General features: G+C 37.1%; 6 protein-coding genes across 13 annotated transcripts; 3 read left to right on the forward strand and 3 right to left on the reverse strand.

The window, feature by feature from the left end:
- The first annotated feature begins 650 nt into the window (after positions 1 to 650).
- Positions 651 to 5017, forward strand: LOC122530022. Of its 3 annotated transcripts, none has more exons than XM_043656628.1 (12): positions 651 to 1210; positions 1495 to 1572; positions 1638 to 1732; positions 1815 to 1892; positions 1999 to 2145; positions 2243 to 2318; positions 2405 to 2592; positions 2674 to 2818; positions 3397 to 3612; positions 4013 to 4131; positions 4329 to 4464; positions 4535 to 5017. In XM_043656628.1, exons 1-12 carry the CDS (start codon positions 896 to 898, stop codon positions 4856 to 4858), a joined length of 1917 nt encoding a protein of 638 aa, XP_043512563.1. In that variant the 5' UTR covers positions 651 to 895; the 3' UTR covers positions 4859 to 5017. The 3 variants fall into 3 exon arrangements, with proteins under 3 accessions (XP_043512563.1, XP_043512564.1, XP_043512562.1); XM_043656629.1 differs by having other exon boundaries at positions 2686 to 2818; XM_043656627.1 differs by having other exon boundaries at positions 2405 to 2818.
- On the reverse strand, positions 4933 to 7830 carry LOC122530025 (uridine-cytidine kinase-like 1). The gene is made up of 10 exons (XM_043656634.1): positions 7641 to 7830; positions 7437 to 7567; positions 6922 to 7092; positions 6740 to 6846; positions 6493 to 6663; positions 6339 to 6410; positions 5977 to 6228; positions 5695 to 5904; positions 5427 to 5612; positions 4933 to 5360 (listed from the first exon to the last, which is right to left on the reverse strand). The coding sequence occupies exons 1-10, from the start codon at positions 7691 to 7693 to the stop codon at positions 5043 to 5045; spliced, it is 1671 nt and encodes a 556-aa protein (XP_043512569.1). The 5' UTR covers positions 7694 to 7830; the 3' UTR covers positions 4933 to 5042.
- A 2140-nt stretch (positions 7831 to 9970) lies between these two features.
- LOC122530006 (ras-related protein Rab-10) lies at positions 9971 to 12229 on the forward strand. Its single transcript, XM_043656608.1, has 5 exons — positions 9971 to 10503; positions 10834 to 10894; positions 10950 to 11088; positions 11174 to 11263; positions 11339 to 12229. The coding sequence occupies exons 1-5, from the start codon at positions 10377 to 10379 to the stop codon at positions 11522 to 11524; spliced, it is 603 nt and encodes a 200-aa protein (XP_043512543.1). The 5' UTR covers positions 9971 to 10376; the 3' UTR covers positions 11525 to 12229.
- A 518-nt stretch (positions 12230 to 12747) lies between these two features.
- LOC122530005 (protein lifeguard 1) lies at positions 12748 to 16238 on the reverse strand. 4 transcript variants are annotated; one of them, XM_043656604.1, is made up of 6 exons: positions 16038 to 16238; positions 14718 to 14791; positions 14228 to 14320; positions 13968 to 14139; positions 13609 to 13879; positions 12748 to 13515 (listed from the first exon to the last, which is right to left on the reverse strand). In XM_043656604.1, the coding sequence occupies exons 2-6, from the start codon at positions 14770 to 14772 to the stop codon at positions 13156 to 13158; spliced, it is 951 nt and encodes a 316-aa protein (XP_043512539.1). In that variant the 5' UTR covers positions 14773 to 14791; positions 16038 to 16238; the 3' UTR covers positions 12748 to 13155. The 4 variants fall into 4 exon arrangements, with proteins under 4 accessions (XP_043512539.1, XP_043512541.1, XP_043512540.1 ...); XM_043656606.1 differs by having other exon boundaries at positions 14718 to 14803; XM_043656605.1 differs by lacking the exon at positions 16038 to 16238 and adding an exon at positions 15922 to 15942.
- A 564-nt stretch (positions 16239 to 16802) lies between these two features.
- On the forward strand, positions 16803 to 19465 carry LOC122530004 (U3 small nucleolar RNA-associated protein 4 homolog). Its single transcript, XM_043656603.1, has 4 exons — positions 16803 to 17016; positions 17090 to 18629; positions 18927 to 19226; positions 19297 to 19465. Exons 1-4 carry the CDS (start codon positions 16913 to 16915, stop codon positions 19411 to 19413), a joined length of 2061 nt encoding a protein of 686 aa, XP_043512538.1. The 5' UTR covers positions 16803 to 16912; the 3' UTR covers positions 19414 to 19465.
- Positions 19466 to 19571: 106 nt separating this feature from the next.
- Positions 19572 to 22934, reverse strand: LOC122530007. Of its 3 annotated transcripts, none has more exons than XM_043656610.1 (4): positions 21352 to 22934; positions 20515 to 20737; positions 20337 to 20421; positions 19572 to 20265 (listed from the first exon to the last, which is right to left on the reverse strand). In XM_043656610.1, the coding sequence occupies exons 2-4, from the start codon at positions 20595 to 20597 to the stop codon at positions 19990 to 19992; spliced, it is 444 nt and encodes a 147-aa protein (XP_043512545.1). In that variant the 5' UTR covers positions 20598 to 20737; positions 21352 to 22934; the 3' UTR covers positions 19572 to 19989. The 3 variants fall into 3 exon arrangements, with proteins under 3 accessions (XP_043512545.1, XP_043512546.1, XP_043512544.1); XM_043656611.1 differs by having other exon boundaries at positions 19572 to 20084; positions 20136 to 20265; positions 20515 to 22934; XM_043656609.1 differs by having other exon boundaries at positions 20515 to 22934.
- Between the last annotated feature and the right edge of the window lie 672 nt (positions 22935 to 23606).

Consider the following 23606-nt stretch of genomic DNA (forward strand, 5'->3'; position numbering starts at 1 on the left):
ATATTTCTATTTGAAAGTAAAAAAAAAAAAAAAAAGAAAAAGAAAAAAAGTAAGCGACAAATATATCTTCGACCAAGGCTGCGATTAACGTGATACCGCGGAATTCTTGTCAATTAAGGCAGTAGGATTTCCTTCAGACTCGTTGTTTAGGGAGGGCATTTTTTCACGCACATCTCGCTTGAATAATATTTGCTTAAAAGCGAGGGGGGTTTTTTTCTGGAGGAGATTAGGGACGGTTCAATTTTCGTAAAAATCGCGACAGAGTTTCGAAATTTTCCCTTCGCGCGATATATTCCTGGCGGCCTCTAGTTACCTAGGTCAGACAGAATGTCCGACTAGTCTCTAGACGCTAGTCTTTACGCTGTTGATTTGTTAAAAAATAAATGTTTATTTCGTAAAAAAAAAAAAAAGGAGCAACGAGCTTGTTCTTGAAATTACCTTCACACTTGAAAATTTCCCTTCCTCCTTTCGAAAATTTTCTGCCGTGTCTCTTGTCTTTTCATTCAAGTGGATGTCGATCTAGTTTACACGTAGTGTTTTTAATTCTTTAATTAAAATATGGAACTGAATAATTTTAACGTTTAAGAATAAAAACTTTTCGTTCCACGACCGAGGAAAAATAAACCTCGTGTTCTGTTCTCTATTTATAATAAGGGTGAAAAGAGTCACAAAGCAAAATTTAAAAAACCTCGTTCAAGGACAAGTCTGATCTCTAACCTTCGGTCTGATCCGTCACCAGTCTCTTGCTAATTAAAACCGAAGCAATAGAACAATTAGCGGCTCGTTAACGGAACCGACGCCTCGACGAACTGAACGTTTTTCGTTCAGAAAGAAGCGAACCTCGCGGAACCGTGAGTCTAGACTGAGCAAATTGTCCCTTGTCGCGTGAATCACAATGCCTGGCGGTGTCGTATTTTTAGTTTGCATACCTACATTCAGCTACGAGCACGAGCTGATCTTTGGCGTACCTTTGAAGCGAACGAAGAAGACTGAAAAGCCAGGGAAGTTAGTGGTTGGGCCAAAAGTCGACGTGAGGCTCAGGCAAACGCGATCGAGGACTCAGTTGTTGAGGCTGAACGACGACGACCACGACTTGGATGATCTCGACATCGAGGATGACTTGGTACCTGACAGACGGTACCTACGAGGTCGAGGACGCGGCATTTCCGGTCAACGCGACAGAGACCCCGTTTTCGTGTCGATGGAAACGGTATTGCAGCTTCTAAACCCCGATCACTTCAATAAAATAGAAATATATGGATTTCCAAGTGTGTCTCTCCGTGTAATAATTTACAATTACGAGAATGCGCGTGAATTTCAAAATGATTATTTTAAAACGAGTTTAAAGCCAGTTTCAATCTGAAAAGTAAATCGAGCCCAATTGCACCAAGATAACGAGAAAAAAAGAGAACACTGTAACGTATCGCAATAAACAGTTCGCTTGATGCAAGCGAACTCCTCTATCTGTTTCATCTGTCGCCATTACTCCCGCAGGTCTTAGAGGAGTTGCTAAGGAAGCTGAAAGTGGAACACGTTGTCTGGTGTAGAGACAAGGAAAACATGTATTACGAGGTAAGGCGAGTAACGCTAATTATTTTCCATTTCTTATTACCGTCTGGCTTCATCCCCCTGGAAAGGTGATATTTCCTGTACCAGCTGGAGAGCCATGCGAGAATTGCCTCCACTGTCTCACGGAAATGGGAATCGGTGTGAAAATGAACTCCATCGTAAGGTGAATTAATGCCACTCCCGATATTTCCCCTCCCCGGGGAGCTTTTCCAAACGTCTTCGTTTACCTTGCCGACAATTTCCAGCGTAATTCCAACCCAGTGCACGTATAGCGGTATGTGCGGCGTCGGTGCTACACCCATCAAGGATGATTTAGCGAGAAGGTTGTCAGACGAATTTTCTTAATGCATACTAAATGCAATGGATACTCTCCGCCCAACGCTCTGAAATCGTAATCTTGTTTTTTCCTTTTTTCTTTTTTATTCGTAGACAAAAGGAGTCCGAGGAGAGAAAGAACGCCTGGAAGGCGTTCGTGGAATCCATACGTTCGAAGCTGACGGTGAAACAGGTCGTCGATGGCGTCCGCAGCGGCGGTGATCTCACGTTCGATTACGTGCTGCTGGTATTAACCGCGGAGTAAGTATTGTCTACATAAATTTACATTATTGCATCCTTTTTTTTTTTTATATATAAGATTATACAATATTCCAACTAATTTCACGATCATACACAGTTGCCTGGCAGCTCTAGGATTGATCGAAAATAGCGCGACCAACGTCGTAGCTGCCATGTTGGTGTCTCCGTTGATGGTGAGACTTAATCTCTCGATTTAATCGACAATTACCGAACTGCAGATTTTCACGCGATTCTCTATAGAATCTAATTTATTACCAAGGGCCCAGTGATGTCGTTAACGTTTGGAACCATCATAGCCGACAGAAATCTCCAGTTCATCGGCCTAAAAAGTCTGTTACTCGGCATATTCGTCTCGATACTTTTCGGCTTCATTTTCGGTCTAATTTTGGGCACCACGGAAATGCCATGGGGTTACAACGACTGGCCGACCGATGAAATGAAGGGCAGGTGCGTGCCGAGGATAAATGTAGAGAGAAGGAGAAGGGAGATGGGTAAAGATTCCCGCGAGGTAATAGATATTTTCTTCAGAGGAAATTACAGATCTCTCTGGATGGGCGTATTATGGGCTTTGCCGTCAGGCACGGGTGTAGCCGTGGCTTTGCTTCAAGGAAGCAACGGTCCCCTGATCGGAGTCGCAATATCGGCCTCATTGCTACCACCAGTGGTTAACTGCGTGAGTAACGAATGATCAATTCACAAATCAAACTCACAAATCGCAAAGAAGACTCGTACGAAGATCACATGGGGAAAAATATGATTTCTTACTGTTTAAATTCTTTTAACATTCTTTTCGAATTATAAATGTAGAGAGTAGTAGTTAATCAGGTATGGAATCAGATATGGATTTAGTTTTAAATATGAAGAGATACGAAGACCACGTAGGGAAAATGTGATTTCTCTTAAAGAGATTTTACTTTTGACAAAAATAATCGAACAGTTCGGTCACTTATGGCCTTTCTCTCTCTCTCTCTCTCTCTTCCGAATAAAAAGAAAAAGTTTCTTAACGATCGAATCGAGAATTTACGAGATTTTCGTCGCTTGTTTATTCACGACCACGTGAATCGAAATATATCCCTCTATATCGGACGGACATTGAAATTGGCCGGCTATCGACACGGACAGAATAATTCGCGAGGGAAGATAGATACGAAAAGAGGTATCGGCAATCGAGCGGCAGTCTCGTTCCATCAGGGTTGATTAATGGATGGCAGTTAATCTGGAGCTGGCAATCGATAAAATTTATTCCCGCAGGGTTTATTCTGGGCACTCGGATGTATATGGTTAATCTATCGACCGATTAAAATGCCGCACATGAAAGGAGAATCGTACACAGACTACAACACCTCGTACGTCTATGTGTACACCGATTACCTGCCGGTTGAATTCTTCTGCAACGGGATAATCAGCGCGTGCCTGACCTTTGTTAACGTTATGTGCATCTTCATCACGGCGATCATTGTGTTGAAGGTGAGCAAGGTCGCGGAAACGAGCGATTTCTCAAGGACAATCAAGGAAAATCACCTTCCGCGCGTGATGTAAATTTTTTCGTGATAATTGCTGATAACACGATACCATTATCGCATGATCGTGTAACCACGTAATAATGCTGGAGTAACATCCGCGGTAAATGTGCTGATTTAATTTACTAAAAAAGGAAATTTTTAGGTTTTCGTAAGAAATTACTAACAATTTTTATAAAAAAAGACACAATACACTAAAATTAGATCAGTTTTATCAAGAATATTCATGATATTCATAATATACAACGAAACATCGTTAAATTTCTAGTTTAGAAATAAGAAATTATAAAACATTGAAAAAAGAACAGAGTAGAGTTTCTAAAATTAAACCGATGGTTTCCGATTAGATTAAAGAAGTGGCTGCGCCGTACACATCAACACCGGAACTACGTCGCTTTTGGGAACACGATATTCGCTTGGTCCGTGATAAGAATATTTCACGAGATAACAGCTCCCTGGATTCGAGGTAACAGACTGAAATATTTCACGTTGCAATAGCTATAAAGTTCTTGCGCTTCTGTAATTCTCACGTGAAGATAAAAGAAAATCGTAATTCGAAACTTCTGAAGTTTCCTTCTCTGTTTTAAGAACGTACAATACGCAATTTATATTACCCAATGTTTTACGACGTGTAAGAAATTTTTAAAGAAACATTATTACCAGCTTCTACGACGGATTGAGCAAGACAAAACAACGAGTGCTGGAACAAACGTTGAACGAGGCAGTGCGCGAAGCCGTAGATGACGATACATTCCGCAAGGTGCAAAGATCGAGTTACGGTCAACGCGGTCCAGAGGAGGTACATAGTTGAAAAAAAAAAACCTGAAGAGTTTTTCATGTTCACCAAAGTTATTTATAATTTGTTTCAGTTTACATCAAAGCTCGGACTGTACGCTACCAGCGGAATAAATAACGTTAAAAATACTGATCAGAAGCAAGACACACCAGTGTCCAGTGGTTTTAATCCACCGGAAGGTTTGGGTAACACTGGCCACACGAGCGAAGACTTGGCCGCGCTTGATCGAATGATCACGTATCTTCTGGGACAATCGAGTAACGCCAGCTCTGGCCATTTGGATTCTTGGCGCCGTTCGCGCAGGGCAAGTGCACAAGGTTACAGGCAATTGCGCAGCACGGGTACCACTGCGGAAGGAGGCTTGGTTGGCTCTAACATCGACACAACATCGCTCTAATCGTGCAATTAAGTAGATTGACAAGTTGAAATTTGCACGGCGCAGGGTGGAAGTCAATAGAAACGCCGCGCGCATTTCCCAGTGTAACACAAATTTTATTAAAGATATATGAGATTACTGTATTTGCATTAACAGATTAAATGGTTTCGAGAATCGAAATCTGAGATTTCCTTAAGCTATTTCCTTAATCTTCGATGGAAGATGGCTCGGTTCCAAAGTATCGATCGCCAAAGTTACCGATACCGGGCAATACGTAAAACTTCTCGTTTATCACAGGATCTAAGGCGGACGTGACGATTTTTACGCGTGGGAACGCGTAAGCAATCGAATGGACACCGGACTCTGCCATAAGTAAGGATACAAGTAACACGTTCTCTTCGGCAACATCGTGATCCAATAAAACTCTGATAGCCATAATGGCAGCTGCACCTGTTGCTACTGTTGCATCCATTAATATTACTTTGTAGTCTTTAATATCTTTTGGTAGTCGAAGGTAGTAAAGCTGCAAGAAATATTCGTAACTTTTATATTGACGTTTAAATGGATATAAATTAAAAAGTACACTTACCTCTGGTTCTCCAGTCTGTTGGTTCGTTTGTATAAGTATTTTCCCTATTCTTATGTCTTTGCATACATCCCTAACAGCTTGCTCCATAGTTTCGCCGGCACGCAAAATCGAAACACCGCATATCTTATCCGTAGCGGCGCGTTTCCCCGGATATAGTACTCCTTGTGGCGTTTCTACTGTTACCTCCTACGAACACGTGAAATATTAAACGATGACACGAAGACGTGTTAATCGTACTTCACTGACACACATTATGTGTTGCATTTACCTCGAATGGTAAGAGAGATAGCGCGTATTCAATAACCAAACGTATTAAACGTTTGGAATAAAATATAAATTCATCCCTGTACGTTTCCTTGTTTCTTATAAATGTGTGAAGACCCTTAATCTGTGGTGTATCTGGAAGCAAGTAGAGAGAAGATGGCAATGGCTGACCAATATAAGAATGAGCTAATTTTTCTCTAAGTTTGAAACCCCTCTGGAATAAGAAATGGTGAGATAAGTAAACGTGGCAAAGGAGAGCGGGATTTAATAGATCGATGATTTTTACCAGTTGAAGCTGAGTATGTACGTGCTGTACAATGAGTTCTATCGCGACTTCGTTATCTCCACCGCGAGGCACGATAATATCCGCGTGAACCATTAATGGCGCTATATAATAATAAAAAGCAGGTTGCACCATAGTGCTGTATTGCTTTAGCACACCCTCCAAGTCCCTCCCTCTCTGCGATATATCTCTACGTAATCTCCGAGCAAGCCTCACATCAGCATCAGTATCAACAAACACCTTCATGTCGCACATCTTAACCAATCGAAGGAAGCAAATCAGTGGTAATTTGATTTTTACTTTCGTACCTTACTGCTGTCGTTCAAACCCACTCATTCTACTTTTCGGACAGTACATCGACTTACCTTCAGAACGTCGACATTGTAGAACGTCAATATTCCTTCAAATATAATCACGTTGGCGCCGTACATTGTTTTCTTTAAAATGAAGAAAAAAAATGTATCATGTGCGCGAGATACGTTTGTCATTTACACATTAATTTTGCCAATACCGACGTACAGTTCTACTTTCCCTACGATGCGTTACAAAATTATAGATAGGAACTTCCACCATTCTTCCCTCCTTTAAACGCTGCAGCGTTGTTTTAAGTAGCTCGAAGTCGAACGCGTCCGGATGATCGAAATTGTACTCATTATGCGCAGCCATTTCGTGCTGTTTTTCATTCAGTACCTATAGAGAAAAACTGTCACACATGATATCTGTATTTCTCCCTGGATCAGTGGCATTAATAATAATGAATAAATACTTTGTAGAATGAATCCATACTGAGAAGAGTTACCCAAGGTACATCCAAAGATTCTATAATTTTTGTTGCAACTGTAGTTTTTCCAGATGCACTACCCCCACAAATACCTAAAATGAAACTGTTAATATCATACATTCCTTTCCTTTGAAGCAGTAAATATATTATACGCTTTGATTACCAACCAATTACAAAGGGCTCCACTTGCTGGCCAGCCGAATTATACCACGGTGGTCTACCAGCTGTATATATTGTTCTTGTTTTACTTCTCAGGATAGACTCTGCGGAGGTCTTTTTGCTAGACTGTGATAAGCTAGTAGTACGTTGCCTCCTTGACCTTGGTGATCTCTGAGAACCTGTCATGCAAGCACAAAAAATCCTCTTTGATTCAATTTCAAGATTGCACAGATTAAATAAATATAATTAAATAAAAATTGGGAACAAAAATTTCCTTTCAATTGTGAAGGACAGGATAAAGGGTAAAGGATGAAGGTACTTTTGGAAATTCTGACTGTTTTCTTCAAATGACAAAGGGACTCTACTTCAGTAAACCAAGTACATCCTGCTTGCCAAACACAGGTACTCCATATCACTGACTCTGTAAGTACGTGGCTTATTTAATTTTGGGAAACGACTAAAACGCAAGTGTCAAATACTTCGAAAAGCGATATTGAGAAAATGTTCGATATGACAATCTCACCAGTGGAAGGTGGTCTCGGAGATTGCGGTGTTGGTGTTCCAATGTCAGAACGTCTGTAATGTTCGGCATCTTCGCACAATTCATCAGCAAGAAAAATTTCCTTCTCGTCCAAACAAACTTCAGCATCATCGCTGAAACATCGATGAACTCGGCATGTTTACTCGAGTAGAGAGACAAAACGGATAGTAAAATATCGTCGCTCACCTTTCAGAACTCGCCGAGCTAGGTGGATCAAAGTGCTGCATTTTAGCTGCCATAGTTCTAATCACGTGTGACGAGAGAAAGTAACGTATGGCCACGCGTGTACGGCTTTTACTCGACGATGCGCCTCACTGAGCTGTACTCTTTCATACTCACATGCGTCTGGCTCTGTCCCGACAAAAACTGCGAACTGTGAAGACATGTGACAGCAACACACAGAGATCTTTAATCGCCAGCGCCACCTACAGTACATGTTCTGAAGCAAATTTTCTATGTTCATTACTCGTCAGAGGATATTTGAAATTTTTTGTAAATAATTCAGAAGAGACAACTGTTAACATCAATAAATCTATATTTTGAAAAGTATTTGCACCTATTATTCGACTAAATTAATTAAAATTCATGAAGTTTTGTATGTAAGTATGAATTATTAAGGATGGTATAAAATGCAATATTGGTTATGTACGTAAGTCTGTTATAAGATATGTAGTTAAGGTTTATAAATTGAAAGATGTATTGTAAATTGCGTGCCATATAATTGTAGAATTTTTTTTAAACTTTATACACTGCGTTATACACAGGAAGTTGAATTAAATCAATATAACGAAAACTGCGTAAATATCGCTATGACGTAATTGTTAATAATTAATTGATGAAATAAAAACTCATATTCGAAAGTGTGAAATTTATTACTCACACTTCTAATGGACGTTCACAAACAATTTTGATTCAAATTTCGCATTGTTTGCCCGGAAGTTAAATATTCAGGCAAGTGCTTCAATTTGTGGCAAATCTTTATAAATGTATTTCATAGGTTAAATGGATATTAGAAGAAAGCTGAGCATTTAATTCGGAAGAAAGTTTTGAAAGTATGTAAATTAATCCTGTTAATTAGTTCTTTTTATTATAAACGAAAATGTAGTCTAATCATGGACATTAAAACATTAATATCACGTAACGATGAAATTAATCAATTATATTTTTTTTCTTTTTTTTTTTTTTTTTTTGACAAAAACATTTGAAGTTTTGCCATCTATTGTGTCAGATTAGAAATAAAATATACACAATTCAATAGATGGTAGCATATAACTGTGGATTACCGATTCATACAATTTCTGCTTTATCGATCTTTTGATTATTTAATTTCTTTTTTAAAGTTTGAAATTATTTCATCAAATTACTTCACTGTATATATAATTCGATAATTTTTATCTACTTGTTATCACTACGATACTGTAATGTCCATGATTCGATATTTACATTTGCGAGAAAAGCTAATTAACAGGATTAATTTATAATCTTTCGCAGTTTCATTTGTTTCTTTATACATTTTAATTCATTTGTTTTCAGAATGTACATTGTAATGTATGTACAGTATGTAACAATAGTATTTTTCGTGGATGAATCAATTATCGTGATCAATAATGCAAAATATAATTTCCTTCATTTGAAATTATAAAGAAATTATATGAAACGAATTATAAAGTAACATATTATTTACAAATCTAAAAAAATATAATTATATTTCTGTAAAATTGAATTCAATCTATGATATGTTTTTTCAATCTATAAAATTTTTTGGATTCTACCCTATTATAATAGGTAATAATCTTCCGTTCTACACCTTATTTGTAACTTCGTAAGAAAATTTATTTTTAATTTAAACCATTACTCTACTAAATCGATAAGTTTGCGTGTAACACGAAAATGATAAGAGTGTAGGATGATCCTCAAAACGTGATACGCTGAAAAGGGCTGAATGTGAAATCTATTTTATTTTTGCTCAATGCCATTATTATCCTTCATATACATAGCATTTATCAACATATCTTCCCGCCACATCTAAACATTGAAAAGATTGCAAAACGAGCAACATACTTTATCAATCGTGAATTTTTCAAGTATGAAAGTAATTGTAAAGTATGTTCACTGAATAAGAAAAACTACACTGCATGACAAAATATTCATAATGTATTTTGACACGCATCGAAAGTAACGGAATACAAACGTGTATAAAAATTGTTAACGTGAAATCGATGAAATAGATCATATCTAAATTGCAGATATTTGTACCTTTATGAGAGTGTGCAGAATTTATTCATAGTACGGAAAATATGTACGTACTATGTCCAAAGTGAGGCATTATAACACGCTTGGAGATAGAAAAATAATATTTCGAAAATCGTAAGAAATCATCGTTTTCATGATTCCACTTGTTTGATCGGAGGAACATGAATTTATACAAACAACCATAGCCCGATAATAACTTCGTACATGTGTATCCCGTTAGTATCCGGGTAATTTAAAATTATTCTTGCAGTGGTGGTGACCTCCCGTGGTAGATAGAATATTCGCAATTGAACCCGGCAGAGTTTTGCGATTACCGCTAATTACGATGAAGAAACGGTCGTGCTAAGAATCGTTGGTCGCTTGATAATCCAGCAGCTCCGTTCAGTCTTGTGGTCGGACGGAAAGTGCAAAGTTACCCCGATGCTTCTGCGTGCTCGTCTGTTGTGTGACGTCGTATTGTCTTTTAATAGTCAGCCCCTGTGACCGGTTTTTCCGTCGTTAACAAGGCACCGTTGTACGTTGAGACGCGCCCTCGTCCGACCTTGAAACCTATAATCGTTCATAGCGTTCGATGTTCGAAACATCTTCTGGAAAACGATTAATCGTGCTCCACAGGTTCGAATCTTTTTTGTTTTCTTCGGCGCCTCGTTAACGCGGAGCAACAGTGAAATGGCGAAAAAGACGTACGATCTGTTGTTCAAGTTGCTGCTGATCGGTGATTCTGGAGTTGGCAAAACTTGTATATTGTTCAGATTTTCGGACGATGCTTTTTCAACAACGTTTATTTCAACAATAGGTAAGAGAAACTGTCGAAATAACTGCCGTTCGTTTGTTTCCTTGGTCAAATTGTCTGTTATTGCGTATTCTTTTTCTTCGGCGTAGTAGGTTATGCCACTGAAACGAAATAATAATACTACGAATTCAAGTTGATTGAACGATAAATAATTGACCATCAAAGTGTGATTGCCTTAACGTGTTAAGACAATATATATTAAGAGAATATGTAGAAAAATTTATCTCTCTCAAGTAACAACATTGTTGTCTTTGTTGATTGTTTTGTGTAAATAGATGTTAATATATTGAGGACTATGTTAGATAAATGAACAATATGCTTTTTGTCACTTAGGTATCGATTTTAAAATCAAGACAGTGGAATTAAGAGGAAAGAAAATCAAGTTACAAATATGGTAAGTTGTGAAATATTAAATTTTTCTAAACAGCCCTTAATCTGTGTATTTGCAGGGATACAGCAGGTCAAGAAAGATTTCATACCATTACTACATCATATTATAGAGGTGCAATGGGTATTATGCTTGTTTATGATATTACTAATGAAAAAACATTTGAAAATATTGTTAAATGGTTGAGAAATATTGATGAAGTAAGTATAATTGTGAGCTTTTCTATTATATGTAAATACAGTCGATTATAATCATCGTTTATTTATTAATTCTAATTAATTTTAGCATGCAAATGAAGATGTGGAAAAGATGATACTGGGAAACAAAAGTGATATGGAAGACAAACGTGTTGTTAGTACAGAAAGAGGAGAAGCGGTAAAATATCAACAATTTAAATTGTACGTAGGTTACAAAAATATTATATACTAATAAGTTGACATTCTCCTTTAGATAGCAAGAGAGCATGGAATCAGATTTATGGAAACATCTGCAAAAGCAAACATTAATATCGATCGTGCATTTAGTGAATTAGCTGAAGCAATATTGGAAAAAACTCATGGGAAAGAACCACAAGATGCTCCTGATAGAGTAACGGTTGATCGAAGGGTGGAAAGAAATTCTAATCGGTGCTGCTAATCTTATTTATTTTAACGGCGCATAATATACTATATATATATCAATAGATATATATATATATCAAGCTCGTGCCACTCAAAATAGATTTGTGGATAGATTTAGAGCATAATTTAAAAAAGCATAATAGAATAATTAAACTCTTCACAACACTGCCTAATCAAATTCAATTGAACTTACTTGATGAAATTTCTGATAAAGATATGTCTAAAATTAATTCAAAGAGTATAAAAAGAACTAACTCCAATATGAAAGTGAAGTTTTTTAATTATACCTGGATTTCAGAGGATGGGTTATAAATGCTGTTTGTCGTATATATGACTGTACTTATGTGTCTATTGCATGTATACAAGCGTTAAACCTCCATCACAGCTTTTATAATGAACAAAAAATCAATAATATATACTGATGGATGGAGCTTTGTTTTCCATGAAACTCCATGCGTTGTTGCACGAACAAAGTCAACTAGAAACAATTTGTTTGTTATATGAGGCTGCAATTTGTTACCATAATGAGAAAAGTGAGAATGAATGTGGGCTCTTGATCTTAAAAAAAAATCTATGTGAACATTGAATGCTTTTTCATACGGACATTGCACTATATATGCTTATTTACATCTTAAGTTAAAATCTAAAAGCTTAAAACTGAGCTTTTATCCTATTTGTGTAAGACTAATTTACTACAAATATAAATATTCACGATTTCGAAGTAGTTGTTTTTATTTCCCTTTGCAATACATATAAATAATAATAATAATAATAACAACAATAGATACTTAATAAAGTGACATCATACAACAATAGTAATATTAAATCGAATGATCACCATACAATTCTCATTTTGTTTTATAGCAGTGAAAAAATCAAAATAAATTTATACAACAAAAGATGTAGATAATATTTAATACTTTGGAATTTTTATTTTGTTATGCAAATATATTGAAATAATATAACATCTATTTTCTAACACACATAACAAGTAAATATATGTATACATTAGTAAGGTAATTTGGAATTATATTTCTATATCTAACGGGGGGAGATATTAATATTGTTAAAATGTATTTCATATTACATATTACAACAATGAAATCACTTATTTGCTGGATATACACAATTTATTTATATTTTAATGAAAAAAAACCGATCAGTTTTACAAAATAATTATTTTTACAAAATAAATTATACCTTTCTAAGTGAATTCAATGCAAACGGATACTTTTTTTAAATAGGGAAGATGAAACAAGAAATTATGATTAAATGTGTAAATTATGTATTTGTGTTTTTTATAACCCTATTTATATGTATATATTTCCAACTATATAACGATTGACTCATTTGCTCCAGCGAGTATAGGAATTACTTGACTTACAAGACTAGACGTCGAACTTTAAAATAATTTGTAATCTCTGTGTTGGCTATATATTGAAAATTGTGTAAAAGCTATTATCTCATAGAAATTAATACTCTTCTTTTCTTTTAAGCCAATATCTTTTCTTTTAATGCCTTTCATTGCTTTTCTGTAATGTACTCTCTATGTACAAAAAAAAAAGAGAGTCAAAACAGAACAATGATAAGTAAAAGCATTTTGCGTTAAAGATTAATCCAGCGACGAAAAAATATATTTTACAATATTTAATCTCGTGAAGTACCAATAATTGTCAAAATGTAAAGGAAAATGTTAACAACATCGATATAAAGGTTCAGTGCTGCGAAAATGTACTCTTCTGGAGAAATCGTGTACTTGTGTTTTCCTCCTATCATCATTTGAGTGTCGTAAATCAAGTAAAAGGAGAAAAGAAGAGCTCCAATCGATGCATATACTAAAGTCATAATTTTTCCATGCCATATCATTGCAATTATTCCAAAAAGTAGGAAAACGACCATTGCAATGAACAAAATGCTATTCAAACCAGTGAAGTCGAATTTCGTTTGGAACGCGAATACTGTTAATGCAAGGCAAACGGCTGCAGTAATTCCAACGGCCAATAATACCTAGAAATATTTGATAAAATGGTTTTTATTAGATAATTATTTTAATATGTGAAAAACTAAAAAAATCATGAGCTGTAATGTTTAGGATCTTACTTCTTCAGAGTTGTACGTAGAAGCAGCAGTAGCTAACAAGAAACTTTCTGCTACAGTGAATAAGAACAAAAATACAAAATTCATTGGGGCTTTTCGCCTCACACTGGTACAACAAGCCATACATATAATCAGGACAATAGTTGCTGCAAAAGAAATCCAAAACAATTCCGTATGACTCCTCACAAATTTTTGAGTAGGTATGTGATAAAGGAAAAGTGCAATCATTGATACTGTGATTAACAATTGGAGCATCAATATACTGTACACTTTCCTGAAAACAAATAAAAATTAAATTTTATAAATATTACAAGATATTATTGATGATAATACATCATTAATGATATTGTTGATTATAATACCTGATGAATCCATTTCTAATGCTTTTATCATTGAATTCAAATCCTTTGATAACATCAGATTGCATAGGATCCTCATAATTTGACCCGTACATGCCTGCTTGTGGTCCTGCGCCAAATATTGGCCCAGTTGGTGGAACTTGCCCGTAAGGAGGTGCTCCTGAAGGAACAAAACCTAAAAATAAACAAAATGTCACGGCCATTCCAAAGACATTACAGCATTAGAGTATAAAAAAAAAAAAAAATAATGAGATTAAACAAACCTGGTGGAGGTGGTGGATTTGCTCCGTAAGGAGGTGGATATGCAGGATTATATCCTTCTTGAGGTGGATACCCAGGATTTTGTTGAGGATAACCTGCACAATCAAATTTGAAAAAAAAAAAATAAAATATTACATCTAGACAGAGTTTTCATTCTGAGTTAAGCATCACCCTTCATAAGTTTTTGTGCTCTATTAACAGCCACTAAATATTGGTGCATGATTTTTTTTTTTAAATACATTGCTTCCTCTCAATTTGTAATTTCTTTTTTTTAAGGCAATCACATAACATGTTTTAATTATATTAATTTTTCATTATTTTCACATTATTATTTTTTCTATAACTAATAGCCATAAATTACGCTTGATGAAATAACATGTAACGTTGGAACAAACTTGAAATAAGCAACATGGCATTTGTAGCTTGCTAAATATTTTGTTTAAGGTGTAATATCAATGAAGAATATATGTAACTTAGGAAAAAGATCAGAACCTTGTTGCCCTGCATAAAATCCTGCACCTGGTGTGTTCTGCCAATGTTCTGCCATCTTTTGGTTTTTGTTTTAACTGAAAAAGAGGCTATTATTATCATAAAATACTGTTGAACATAGAACATCAATGGAACACCAGCGCACGAATGTACCAACAGCCTTAAAACAAAATTAGATATAAAACCACTAAAAAGAATTTATTCTTCAACACATGTCAAAACATTTTAACATTCAATGTAATATTATGTTAGAAATTTCTATATTAAATTCATGTGTTAATGTTATACTTTTTTTAAAACTTCCAAATATGCATGCTCATCCTTAAAAGTACAATGGTAAAGAAAAGTTAAAAAATAATGTTGAATTTTAAGATAATTATCATATCTATGTATCTTTAAATAAGAGAAATGTTAACTTTAAAATAATAATCGATTACAAATCTTTTAATGATAAAATTTATAAAAATCATTAAAAAAAAATTTTCAATTTTTAAATAGGATTGTTTTAAACATCAATAGAGTAAACTAAGTAAGATAATATCACATAAAGTAGCTGAAATAGATTTAAACATTACAAGACTGCTCATATTTATAAATACTATTTAAATGACATTGTTTGGTTTTATGGATGTTTATTGAAAGAATTCTAACAAGATAATTTTCTTGGTATAGAAAAATTCACTTACATGTCACCCATTAAGCACTATAAATATGAGCATAATTAACTTTTATTAATTTTTTTCAAGGCATTAAGGTCAGCTGAAAACAAAATTAGAGGCACCAATTAATACTTATCACTATATTTACGTATAATGTTATACGAATTGTTACAATCTAATGTTGCTGTTAAAAAATATATTTTCGTTAAAAGCATAGATTGCGACATACTTTCTACGGACAAAAAAAAAAGCAGAAATTAACAACCTTACATACAAGCATTCTTATTTGTAACACACCTCTCTTGGAAATCAATAATTTTGAAATTTTAATCTATATTAATCGAAATTTATCGGAAGTACAAAATGATTTTGTTCCGGCAGCAAATATAACATTACGAAATACGGCAGTGACATGACGATACTTCAACGTTTTCCTATGTCGCCAATTAGTGCGATGAAAACGTTGAAGTTCACGCGTTGATCCTAAGAAGTGATTTTTATAATAACATTATGAATGTTTATTACGAATGATTATTACGAATATTAACCTGGGAAATAAACTGCTAATTGTACACGTCAACTTGATGCGTCATGCGCACTTTCTGAAAATGGCATACAATCGATAATCACATTCGTGCGCCGAATGCAAGCCGTATTTATTTACCTCTTTCAGGAAACGTTTAAGTTCTTCGAACGAAGAAACGACTGACACTGCTTAAAATGATGATTGCTCCAAGAAGATTACACCGTTGATCTTGATTACTTGTGTAGTACAGTGTGGTTTCTACCAACTACCAACACGTATATGTGTATACAATACCACAAAGACGGAACGTTTGACTGAAACCCATACGAGTGTGTAACTGATATGAAGTAGGTTAAATATTGAGATGCGACGAGTTTGCGCCTGCGTAACGCGTCGCGATGTATTGTTCAGATTAAATAGTTAATAACATATACGACATATATATTAGATTTTCCAAGAAAAATATTACGTAATGTCACAAATTCTCATCTCCAAAGTCATGATCATCCTCTCATTATTATTAAACCAAGGATGATCTCATTATTTCTTTATAAAGATATTTCAATTTTCATTGCACACTTACGTGATACCGTTTCTATCTATACGTAAAAAGAATTTAGTGAAGAATTTTGATATTATCTATTTCATAAAATATCCAGATATTATCTAACTGTGAACTTCATGGCAAATGAAGAAAATCTATGATAAAATATTTTTATAAGTAATTGTAAATTATAAGTGGATATCGAATTACAAAAAATAAATATATATATATATATATATTTTTATCACTTATCTGATGATTTTGTTTAATTTCGTTGAAAATTTCGTGTTCTTGGAAGAGCTAATTCGTAATTGTTACCAACGTAAGAATATGAAAAATGTCGCTTCTGAGGTTCAGGACCCACGTGTATGTACGATAGTTGTGGTTATACTTTCTACTGTGTAGTCTGCAATGCAGAATTTAATAATATAAATATTATTATAAGTGTTTGTAAAGAATCGAATGAATCATGCCAACTTGTAAAATACATAATATTAGGTTTTATAATCTTGAACCTCGGTCTGTTACGTGTTTATCTTATGAACCTAAGACAAAGAGGTTAACACTTGCAAGGTTAGTTTCCCAAAGTATGCTTTTTATTTAAACATCATAAATGATAATATTACATATAGCGACATGTTTACAGAAATGATAATTCGATTGAAATTTGGAACATTGGAAATGCACCTTTTGTGGAATGTATGATACCTGGTCATCCAGAATGCTCTATAGAATCCATCCTGTGGGTAGATCAGAGATTGTTTTCAACTGGTCTTCACGGTATGATAACAGAGTACGATTTAAAAACATTGTCTATTAAAAGCGAGGTTATAGTAAACGGAGGCGCAGCCTGGTGTATGGATGTTAATCATAAAAAGACACGTTTAGCTGTTGGTACAGAGGATGGATATATTAATACATTCTCCATTTTGCCCGATGTATTGATGTACGAAAGGATATTTGACAAACAGAAAGGAAGAATCCTTTGTATTAAATGGGACAACACCGGGGACATGATCTACACAGGATCAGTTGACACGATTAGGGTTTGGAATGCCATATCTGGCCATGCAGTTCATAAAATGACAACTTCCAGAAAGGAAGCGAAGAAAGAAACTATTATCTGGTGTCTAGCGGTTACAGATGACAACATTATAATTTCTGGAGATTCACGTGGCTGTTTATCATTTTGGGATCCTCATATGGGTACCTTGATTGAATCTCATGAAAGTCATACAGCTGACATATTAGCTGTTACTTTGTCCCATGATATGAATATCGTGTACTGCGCTGGTGTTGATCCTGTAGTGAGGAGTTTTTGTAAAATAACTATGAAATCAAGTGGTAGACCACAGTGGGTTAAAGGAATTGAAAGAAGGTTACATACTCATGACGTAAGAGCTTTAGTAGAAGCAGATGGAAAATTATATTCAGCCGGTGTGGATGGATATCTAGCTCAGTCTAGTTATCCGCCAAAAGTTTTGGTTAAATATCCACCGTTACTCCAGCTTCCATGTGCCAACGTTTGTAGAAAATCCAGATGCATTCTTTTACAATATACAAACTTTCTTGAACTGTGGAGGCTTGGGTCATCTACTAAAGTACCTTCAGAATCAATACGTCCTGGTATGATCCATCAACTAGAAGAGGAGCCTATAAAATTGCTACAATTAAAAACAAAAAGAGAAGAAAATATCCTTTCGTGTGCGATAAATAGGGATGCTAAGACAATTGTTTATTCCACCGATAGTCATGTTAGAGTTTTTAACTTTGATGTAATTGAGGGTGATCCACAATTATCAAGAAATGACACTGACATTTCCGTAACCAAAGTACAGAAAATGTTATTTAGTCCGAACGGACAGTTATTTGTAACGATAAATAATGATGGAAAAAATAACATTATAACATTGTATAAAGTTGAAAAGAAACGTCTAAGGCATCTTGGTTTTTTTTATACGAATAAGGAATCCATTGTAAATGTTGGAATCGCCTGTTTTTCTCCTGATAATAAATATTTTGTCTGTGCCGATCGTGTGGGTAGGATTGCTGTGTACACTATTAATGAAACTGCAAGTAATGACAGACCTATGGCATGGTTATTGCCCAAGTACAGTTGTCCACCAACAGCCATGGCGTGTCAAGAAAACACGTTAAATTTAGTTATTGTATATTCTGACCACAAGGTAAAGTAAAAAAATTCAATTTTTACACCGTGTAACAGGGATTTTCCTTAATCCTGGGATATAAAAATTTGACTCATTTAAAATGATCTAGTATCATAAAACGATAAATTAATAGTAATTAACTTAGCTATAAAGAGCGCTATAATCTTTCTATGACCTGCACTTTCTGTCTCTCATGAAACTTGCAGTAAATTATCACTATAACTTCCAATATTACACGCGAAATTAAAAACTATAAAGCTGCACATTTTATGAACAATCATCTTTCACACTTAATCGTCGATCGTTTCATTTCAGATCGTCGAATATAACATATTGCAAAGGCAATACACCAACTTTTCGAATAATTTACAAAATCGGCTTCCCAAGCAATGGTTGGCCCGGCCGTTCCCCATAACGAATATCATTTTTGATCCACGTAACGAGAATATTATAATAATGCACGACGACTCAACTGTTTATGTCATGGACAAATTGAACGAGTTTTTAGAAAAGGAACTGAAAATTCCAAAACGCGAGAACGGTGACGTTGACGACAATAATTTTGTAATGAACTCGCAGTCTCAGCAGGTTTTTCAAGTTCTCAAAAAATACAAGGTAAATTTTATTTATAACATTGTATAGTTCGAATATACGAAGATCAAATTGTTACAATCACTGTTTTCAGCATCTTGTGTACCTAGACTGGTTGACAGATGAGGAGTTAGTGGCAGTTGAAGTGAACCCCATGTCTTTGACGGAGAAATTACCGCCGACTCTCAAACAGAAATGGTTTGGAATGTAAATATGCGAAGAATAAAATAAAATAAATGAAATCCCATTTTTTCTTACTGGAATCAAATGCACAAAGTTTGTGTATAAGGTTTTCCATGTTTTGGAAATAAAAAGAATATTCGGAAATGAAGGATAACTCAAATATTACGTTACATTAACGTATATTAATATAATATGTATGTATATACTTATTTCAGTCTCTTTGGCCTTGAAATTGATTTTGGTTTTTACATTGTACATTTCGCATTGCATTTATCCGAAATTTTACATGTTATAATATTTACATAATATTTTGTAATATATATTTACATTTTACTTTGTCCTATGCTTATATTTATCTTAACTATGCTATTCTTTTGTCTACTTAAGTATCTTAATCTAATTCTTTCATTTTATTTCATGTTTATTTCGTTACTCTCTTCTTTTTAGACCTGCCATCTTTCTCCTCTCCCTGTCTCTCTTTATCTTTCTTTTTCCTTTCTATTCGCCTAAGCCATTTTACCGCTGTATGTTAATATAATAAAAATGTAAGTTAATCAGGACGATTTAGTACAATGCCCTGTCTATAAAAAATATATTCCATTACTTAACCAAGAAAGATGAATCTTTGCTGCCTGACACGAAATTCATCAGGTTCCACGGGTGGTTCGATCGTTTGTTTGGGCGAAATATACCAGCGACCTGTAAACTCGAGATTGTATTGTGGATGAGATGATCGTAAGCCAATCATACCGGATGTCGTTCTGGGAATGGACGGCGATGGTTTCAGAAGAATCGGTGAACGCTTAATCGCATCATCCGGCGGTTTGTATTGGAAAGTGTCCGCCGGAAATCCCTCCTTTTTGCATTCTTCGGCTAGCACCTACGGTCAGTGACACCGGGTAACATTAAAATTCGTACGATGTGCGTTTCTCTCCGGTTGGCTCGTGGTACCTTCTTAAAAAAATCACCCGACAGCTGTTCGTACTTTCTGGACCAGTTGCGTCGAAACAACTCGTCTCGTAGTATAACTTCCTTACTGAAATTCACGTATTTCGTTCGACATTAGTAAAACTCATTTATATCGCGTAAATAATACTCATTGCATTGTTTGCCTGTTGCGTATCTCTACCAAATGCTATCGAGTGTCACTGGATCCTTCTCGTTGGTCTTTCCACTTCTATTTTCTATTTTGCCTTGCGATTCGTCCGTCATTTCTTCGCGAAAAGAAACAGAAATGAACAACAATGTGCGATTGGAATTATTCACAATCAAGTGGAGAATCTTCGCGTGGTTTGTTCGATAGCACGCCCGTTGCCATAGTCTCTAGTCCCATTTCCATTTTCAATGAGAGACTAACAACAAAATTTATGTGAAAACTCACGTAATTGTTGCCAGGAATAGACGCTAACTTAGTGCAATAAGCAAGCACATTGCGAAGGTACGACATTTTCGAGCGCGAAGGTGCGATCACCGGACTATCGATTTTCAGCAACAGCCGTATAAAAGGTAGGAAGCGCGGAAAATCTCGTTGAGCCAAGGTAAACCAAGTCGCGTAAGAGGGGCCGGCTACGAGGCCATAAACCAAGAAGCGTTTAATCTTCGCCGCGCGAGTTGTAACCGTGTAGCCGCACGGAGGAAGGCGTAGACGTAGTGGCTTAAGCCTTCAGGAAATAATCAAAGCGGCGATACAGTGGCAAATACAGAGAGTTCCGCGTGTCGCAATGTCGAGGCAACACACGACGAACGCCTCCGGTGTACGTGAATTTAGGTGCGTCTAATACGTTCGTCTTGGTTCAGCGAGAAGGTAACGGTTTGGAAAGCTTTGTAGTTGTGAGGTCTCGAGCAGCAGCAGCAGCAGTAGCGGCGGGGTGGGATGGGGGTTGGAAACGGCTGCAGAGTGCAATGCGCCGAGATTACGACTAATCTGCGCCCGAGACTGGTCGGAAGCGTAGTTTCTGTAACTTACATCGCTTAAAGCGTCAGCTCGTTCAACCCTCAAACTCCTCGTCGCTGTTGCCGCCCGCATACAGTTTCTCTCTCCCTCCTCCCTCCCTTTCTCTCTCTCTCTCTCCCTTTATATTGTCTCCCTTTATACCTGTTTCCTCTCTCCGTCTTCATCTCTTTCTCCTTCTATAACCACTCTTGCATTAGCGAGGACTGATTCCCTTGGGAAAATTGCGTTCTCGAAACTCGAAAGTTTAACGTGCCACGCACCTGCCAGGACTTTAGTATCCACCGGTCCGCCAAGAAAAGTTTATTCTTTCCGTTACCTGGAGCCTCGGGGAAATGGACAGCCTCTCCTCTCTTCTTTTCCTTCATCCCGACACGGTAAGGCGATTCCACAGGATTTATTATTTACGCGTCGACGTTGAAACAAGCGTGTATAAGTTTCTTTTCTTCGAGAACGGGATAGTTGGCTCGTGCACTATCCCGAAAGAGGGAGAGAGAGAGAGAGAAGCGGATAAAGGCAACGAAGCGAGGCTTATACGGCGGCCGAACGATGAGATTCAATTGACTGGAGCCTCCTGGTACTAACAGCTGGCATTAATCACTGAGAGATCGCCGATATAACACACGCGTGTTCCGGGGATAACGTGCTGCACTGGCTGGGGTGGCTCGTACTTTCGGACACGCGAGGGCTCCCCGTTCGTTATCGCGATACCAATATTCGCACTCTCTTCACGCGCGGCCCCGTTGTGTACACCGTGTATACCAATTGACGGCTGCTTCCCTTTTCACGTGGCCGTGATCCCCTCGATCGCTCGTACGCCGGTGATATCTGAAGTGGCGGCGTCGCGCACGCGAGCTCCATCGACAGCCCGGAGAGAAGCGTCCAGGAATTCCCGTGGTGATTCGCGTGCCCGTCGACCGAAGTCCTCGTAACACGTGCGACCTGGCGTCGTTCTTCCATTTTAACCATTAATTTTAATCGGACATCCTTGCGAATGTAGATTACTTTGTACATCAAGGTACAGATCGAATGGCGAATAATGGTTGATTTGCTAACAACGTTTGAACGTGTATGTGGCTGCATGATAGAAGAGTCAAGAGCAAAGGTCAAGCAAGAGTAAAACGTGGGAAAAAGAAGAAGAAAGGTGAAAGAGAGAAAGATGGAGATGAATAGAATATAAAGAGAAAGAGAAAGAGAAAGAGAAAGAGAGAGAGAGAGAGAGAAACTTGGAAGACGAAGAGAAAGAGACACGACCGGGGAGAGAAATTTGCGGGATCGTAGACGTAGAGACACGGCGGGGCGCGCTGTAAATTACAAGCGGAGCGCCAAACCGCTATGGTCTTCTCTCGGTGGCGCAGGGGTGTCTAGACGTATAGATAATACCGAGTTTGTGCGGGGCAGACGCAACCTAGACGGTCCCTGGTTCATCCAGCCACCCGAACCAGCCAGCCAACCAGCCAGCCAACCAGCCAACCAGGCTAGGCTAGACACATCGACCATGCTCCGTTTCTCTCGTTTGCCTCTTACTCTCTCTTCCTCTTTCCACCCTGTGTACTATCTCTGTCCCATTCTGGTCGCCGGGACGCCGTTATATATGTATATATATATATATATATATATATACTGTCACGGTCTTCGTCGCACTCGGCCATCTGCGAGCATACCTATATGCTCTCAACCGGATTTCCCATCGTTCTCGTCGCACCGGCTCACGAACGCGAGCTTCCTCCCGCATTCGCCGCGGAAGGTAAGAGATGCAAATCCTCAATAGCATCGCCGCTTGGATCCGAGATCCCATTGGCAGCGATCGTGACGTGGATGACGCACCAAGTCTGGCCTGGCGTCTTCGTTCCATCCTCGGCAGCCTTCCTCCTTCACATCCGCAACCGAAGGTGTTACCTCGCGACCTCGGAATTGTTTCCGCTCGCGAACGTTCTTGCGATGCTCCGTGGCACTTGGCTGAAAATTTACCTTGCTTTCGGCTGACAGCCTTCCATTTGCTATTTGATGTGTTGCGGGAATTCTAATGGCTGTTGCAGAAGCGTGGCTGAAGGAATCGTGATTGGGGAAGATTAGATTCGGAATCTTCTTCGGTCGCGACGTTATCGACGATTTGTGGGCGATGAAGATTCAGTCTCCGCGCTAATAGAATACCGATAACGGCTTTTCGCTGTGAAACTTTTTCTCGCCGCTTTCTCGAATGTTTCAAAATAGGTGAATGTTCGGATTGGCTTTACCGATTTTCGCTGATTTGAAATGTTGCTGGTTCC

Source organism: Frieseomelitta varia, unplaced genomic scaffold (assembly GCF_011392965.1).
Source record: "Frieseomelitta varia isolate USP_RPSP 00005682 unplaced genomic scaffold, Fvar_1.2 scaffold_320, whole genome shotgun sequence".
In the NCBI taxonomy this organism is placed as follows: Eukaryota; Metazoa; Arthropoda; class Insecta; order Hymenoptera; family Apidae; genus Frieseomelitta; species Frieseomelitta varia.

Excerpts from the sequence above, each read along its gene's own strand:
- LOC122530022 (XM_043656627.1), top strand. The coding sequence starts at position 896 with ATGCCTGGCGGTGTCGTATTTTTAGTTTGCATACCTACATTCAGCTAC. Across the intron at positions 1,893-1,998 it reads AAGGATGATTTAGCGAGAAG|ACAAAAGGAGTCCGAGGAGA; the intron begins GTTGTCAGACGA and ends TTTTATTCGTAG. Across the intron at positions 3,613-4,012 it reads CGGCGATCATTGTGTTGAAG|ATTAAAGAAGTGGCTGCGCC; the intron begins GTGAGCAAGGTC and ends GTTTCCGATTAG.
- LOC122530025 (XM_043656634.1), bottom strand. The coding sequence starts at position 7,693 with ATGGCAGCTAAAATGCAGCACTTTGATCCACCTAGCTCGGCGAGTTCT. Across the intron at positions 7,093-7,436 it reads TCCGAGACCACCTTCCACTG|GTTCTCAGAGATCACCAAGG; the intron begins GTGAGATTGTCA and ends CTTGCATGACAG. Across the intron at positions 6,847-6,921 it reads AGTGGAGCCCTTTGTAATTG|GTATTTGTGGGGGTAGTGCA; the intron begins GTTGGTAATCAA and ends GTTTCATTTTAG.
- LOC122530006 (XM_043656608.1), top strand. The coding sequence starts at position 10,377 with ATGGCGAAAAAGACGTACGATCTGTTGTTCAAGTTGCTGCTGATCGGT. Across the intron at positions 10,504-10,833 it reads AACGTTTATTTCAACAATAG|GTATCGATTTTAAAATCAAG; the intron begins GTAAGAGAAACT and ends TTTGTCACTTAG. Across the intron at positions 10,895-10,949 it reads AAAATCAAGTTACAAATATG|GGATACAGCAGGTCAAGAAA; the intron begins GTAAGTTGTGAA and ends GTGTATTTGCAG.
- LOC122530005 (XM_043656604.1), bottom strand. The coding sequence starts at position 14,772 with ATGGCAGAACATTGGCAGAACACACCAGGTGCAGGATTTTATGCAGGG. Across the intron at positions 14,140-14,227 it reads AAATCCACCACCTCCACCAG|GTTTTGTTCCTTCAGGAGCA; the intron begins GTTTGTTTAATC and ends GTTTATTTTTAG. Across the intron at positions 13,880-13,967 it reads ATTAGAAATGGATTCATCAG|GAAAGTGTACAGTATATTGA; the intron begins GTATTATAATCA and ends ATTTGTTTTCAG.
- LOC122530004 (XM_043656603.1), top strand. The coding sequence starts at position 16,913 with ATGCCAACTTGTAAAATACATAATATTAGGTTTTATAATCTTGAACCT. Across the intron at positions 17,017-17,089 it reads AAGAGGTTAACACTTGCAAG|AAATGATAATTCGATTGAAA; the intron begins GTTAGTTTCCCA and ends ACATGTTTACAG. Across the intron at positions 18,630-18,926 it reads TTGTATATTCTGACCACAAG|ATCGTCGAATATAACATATT; the intron begins GTAAAGTAAAAA and ends GTTTCATTTCAG.
- LOC122530007 (XM_043656610.1), bottom strand. The coding sequence starts at position 20,597 with ATGACGGACGAATCGCAAGGCAAAATAGAAAATAGAAGTGGAAAGACC. Across the intron at positions 20,422-20,514 it reads GTGACACTCGATAGCATTTG|TAAGGAAGTTATACTACGAG; the intron begins GTAGAGATACGC and ends CGTGAATTTCAG. Across the intron at positions 20,266-20,336 it reads CGGGTGATTTTTTTAAGAAG|GTGCTAGCCGAAGAATGCAA; the intron begins GTACCACGAGCC and ends CACTGACCGTAG.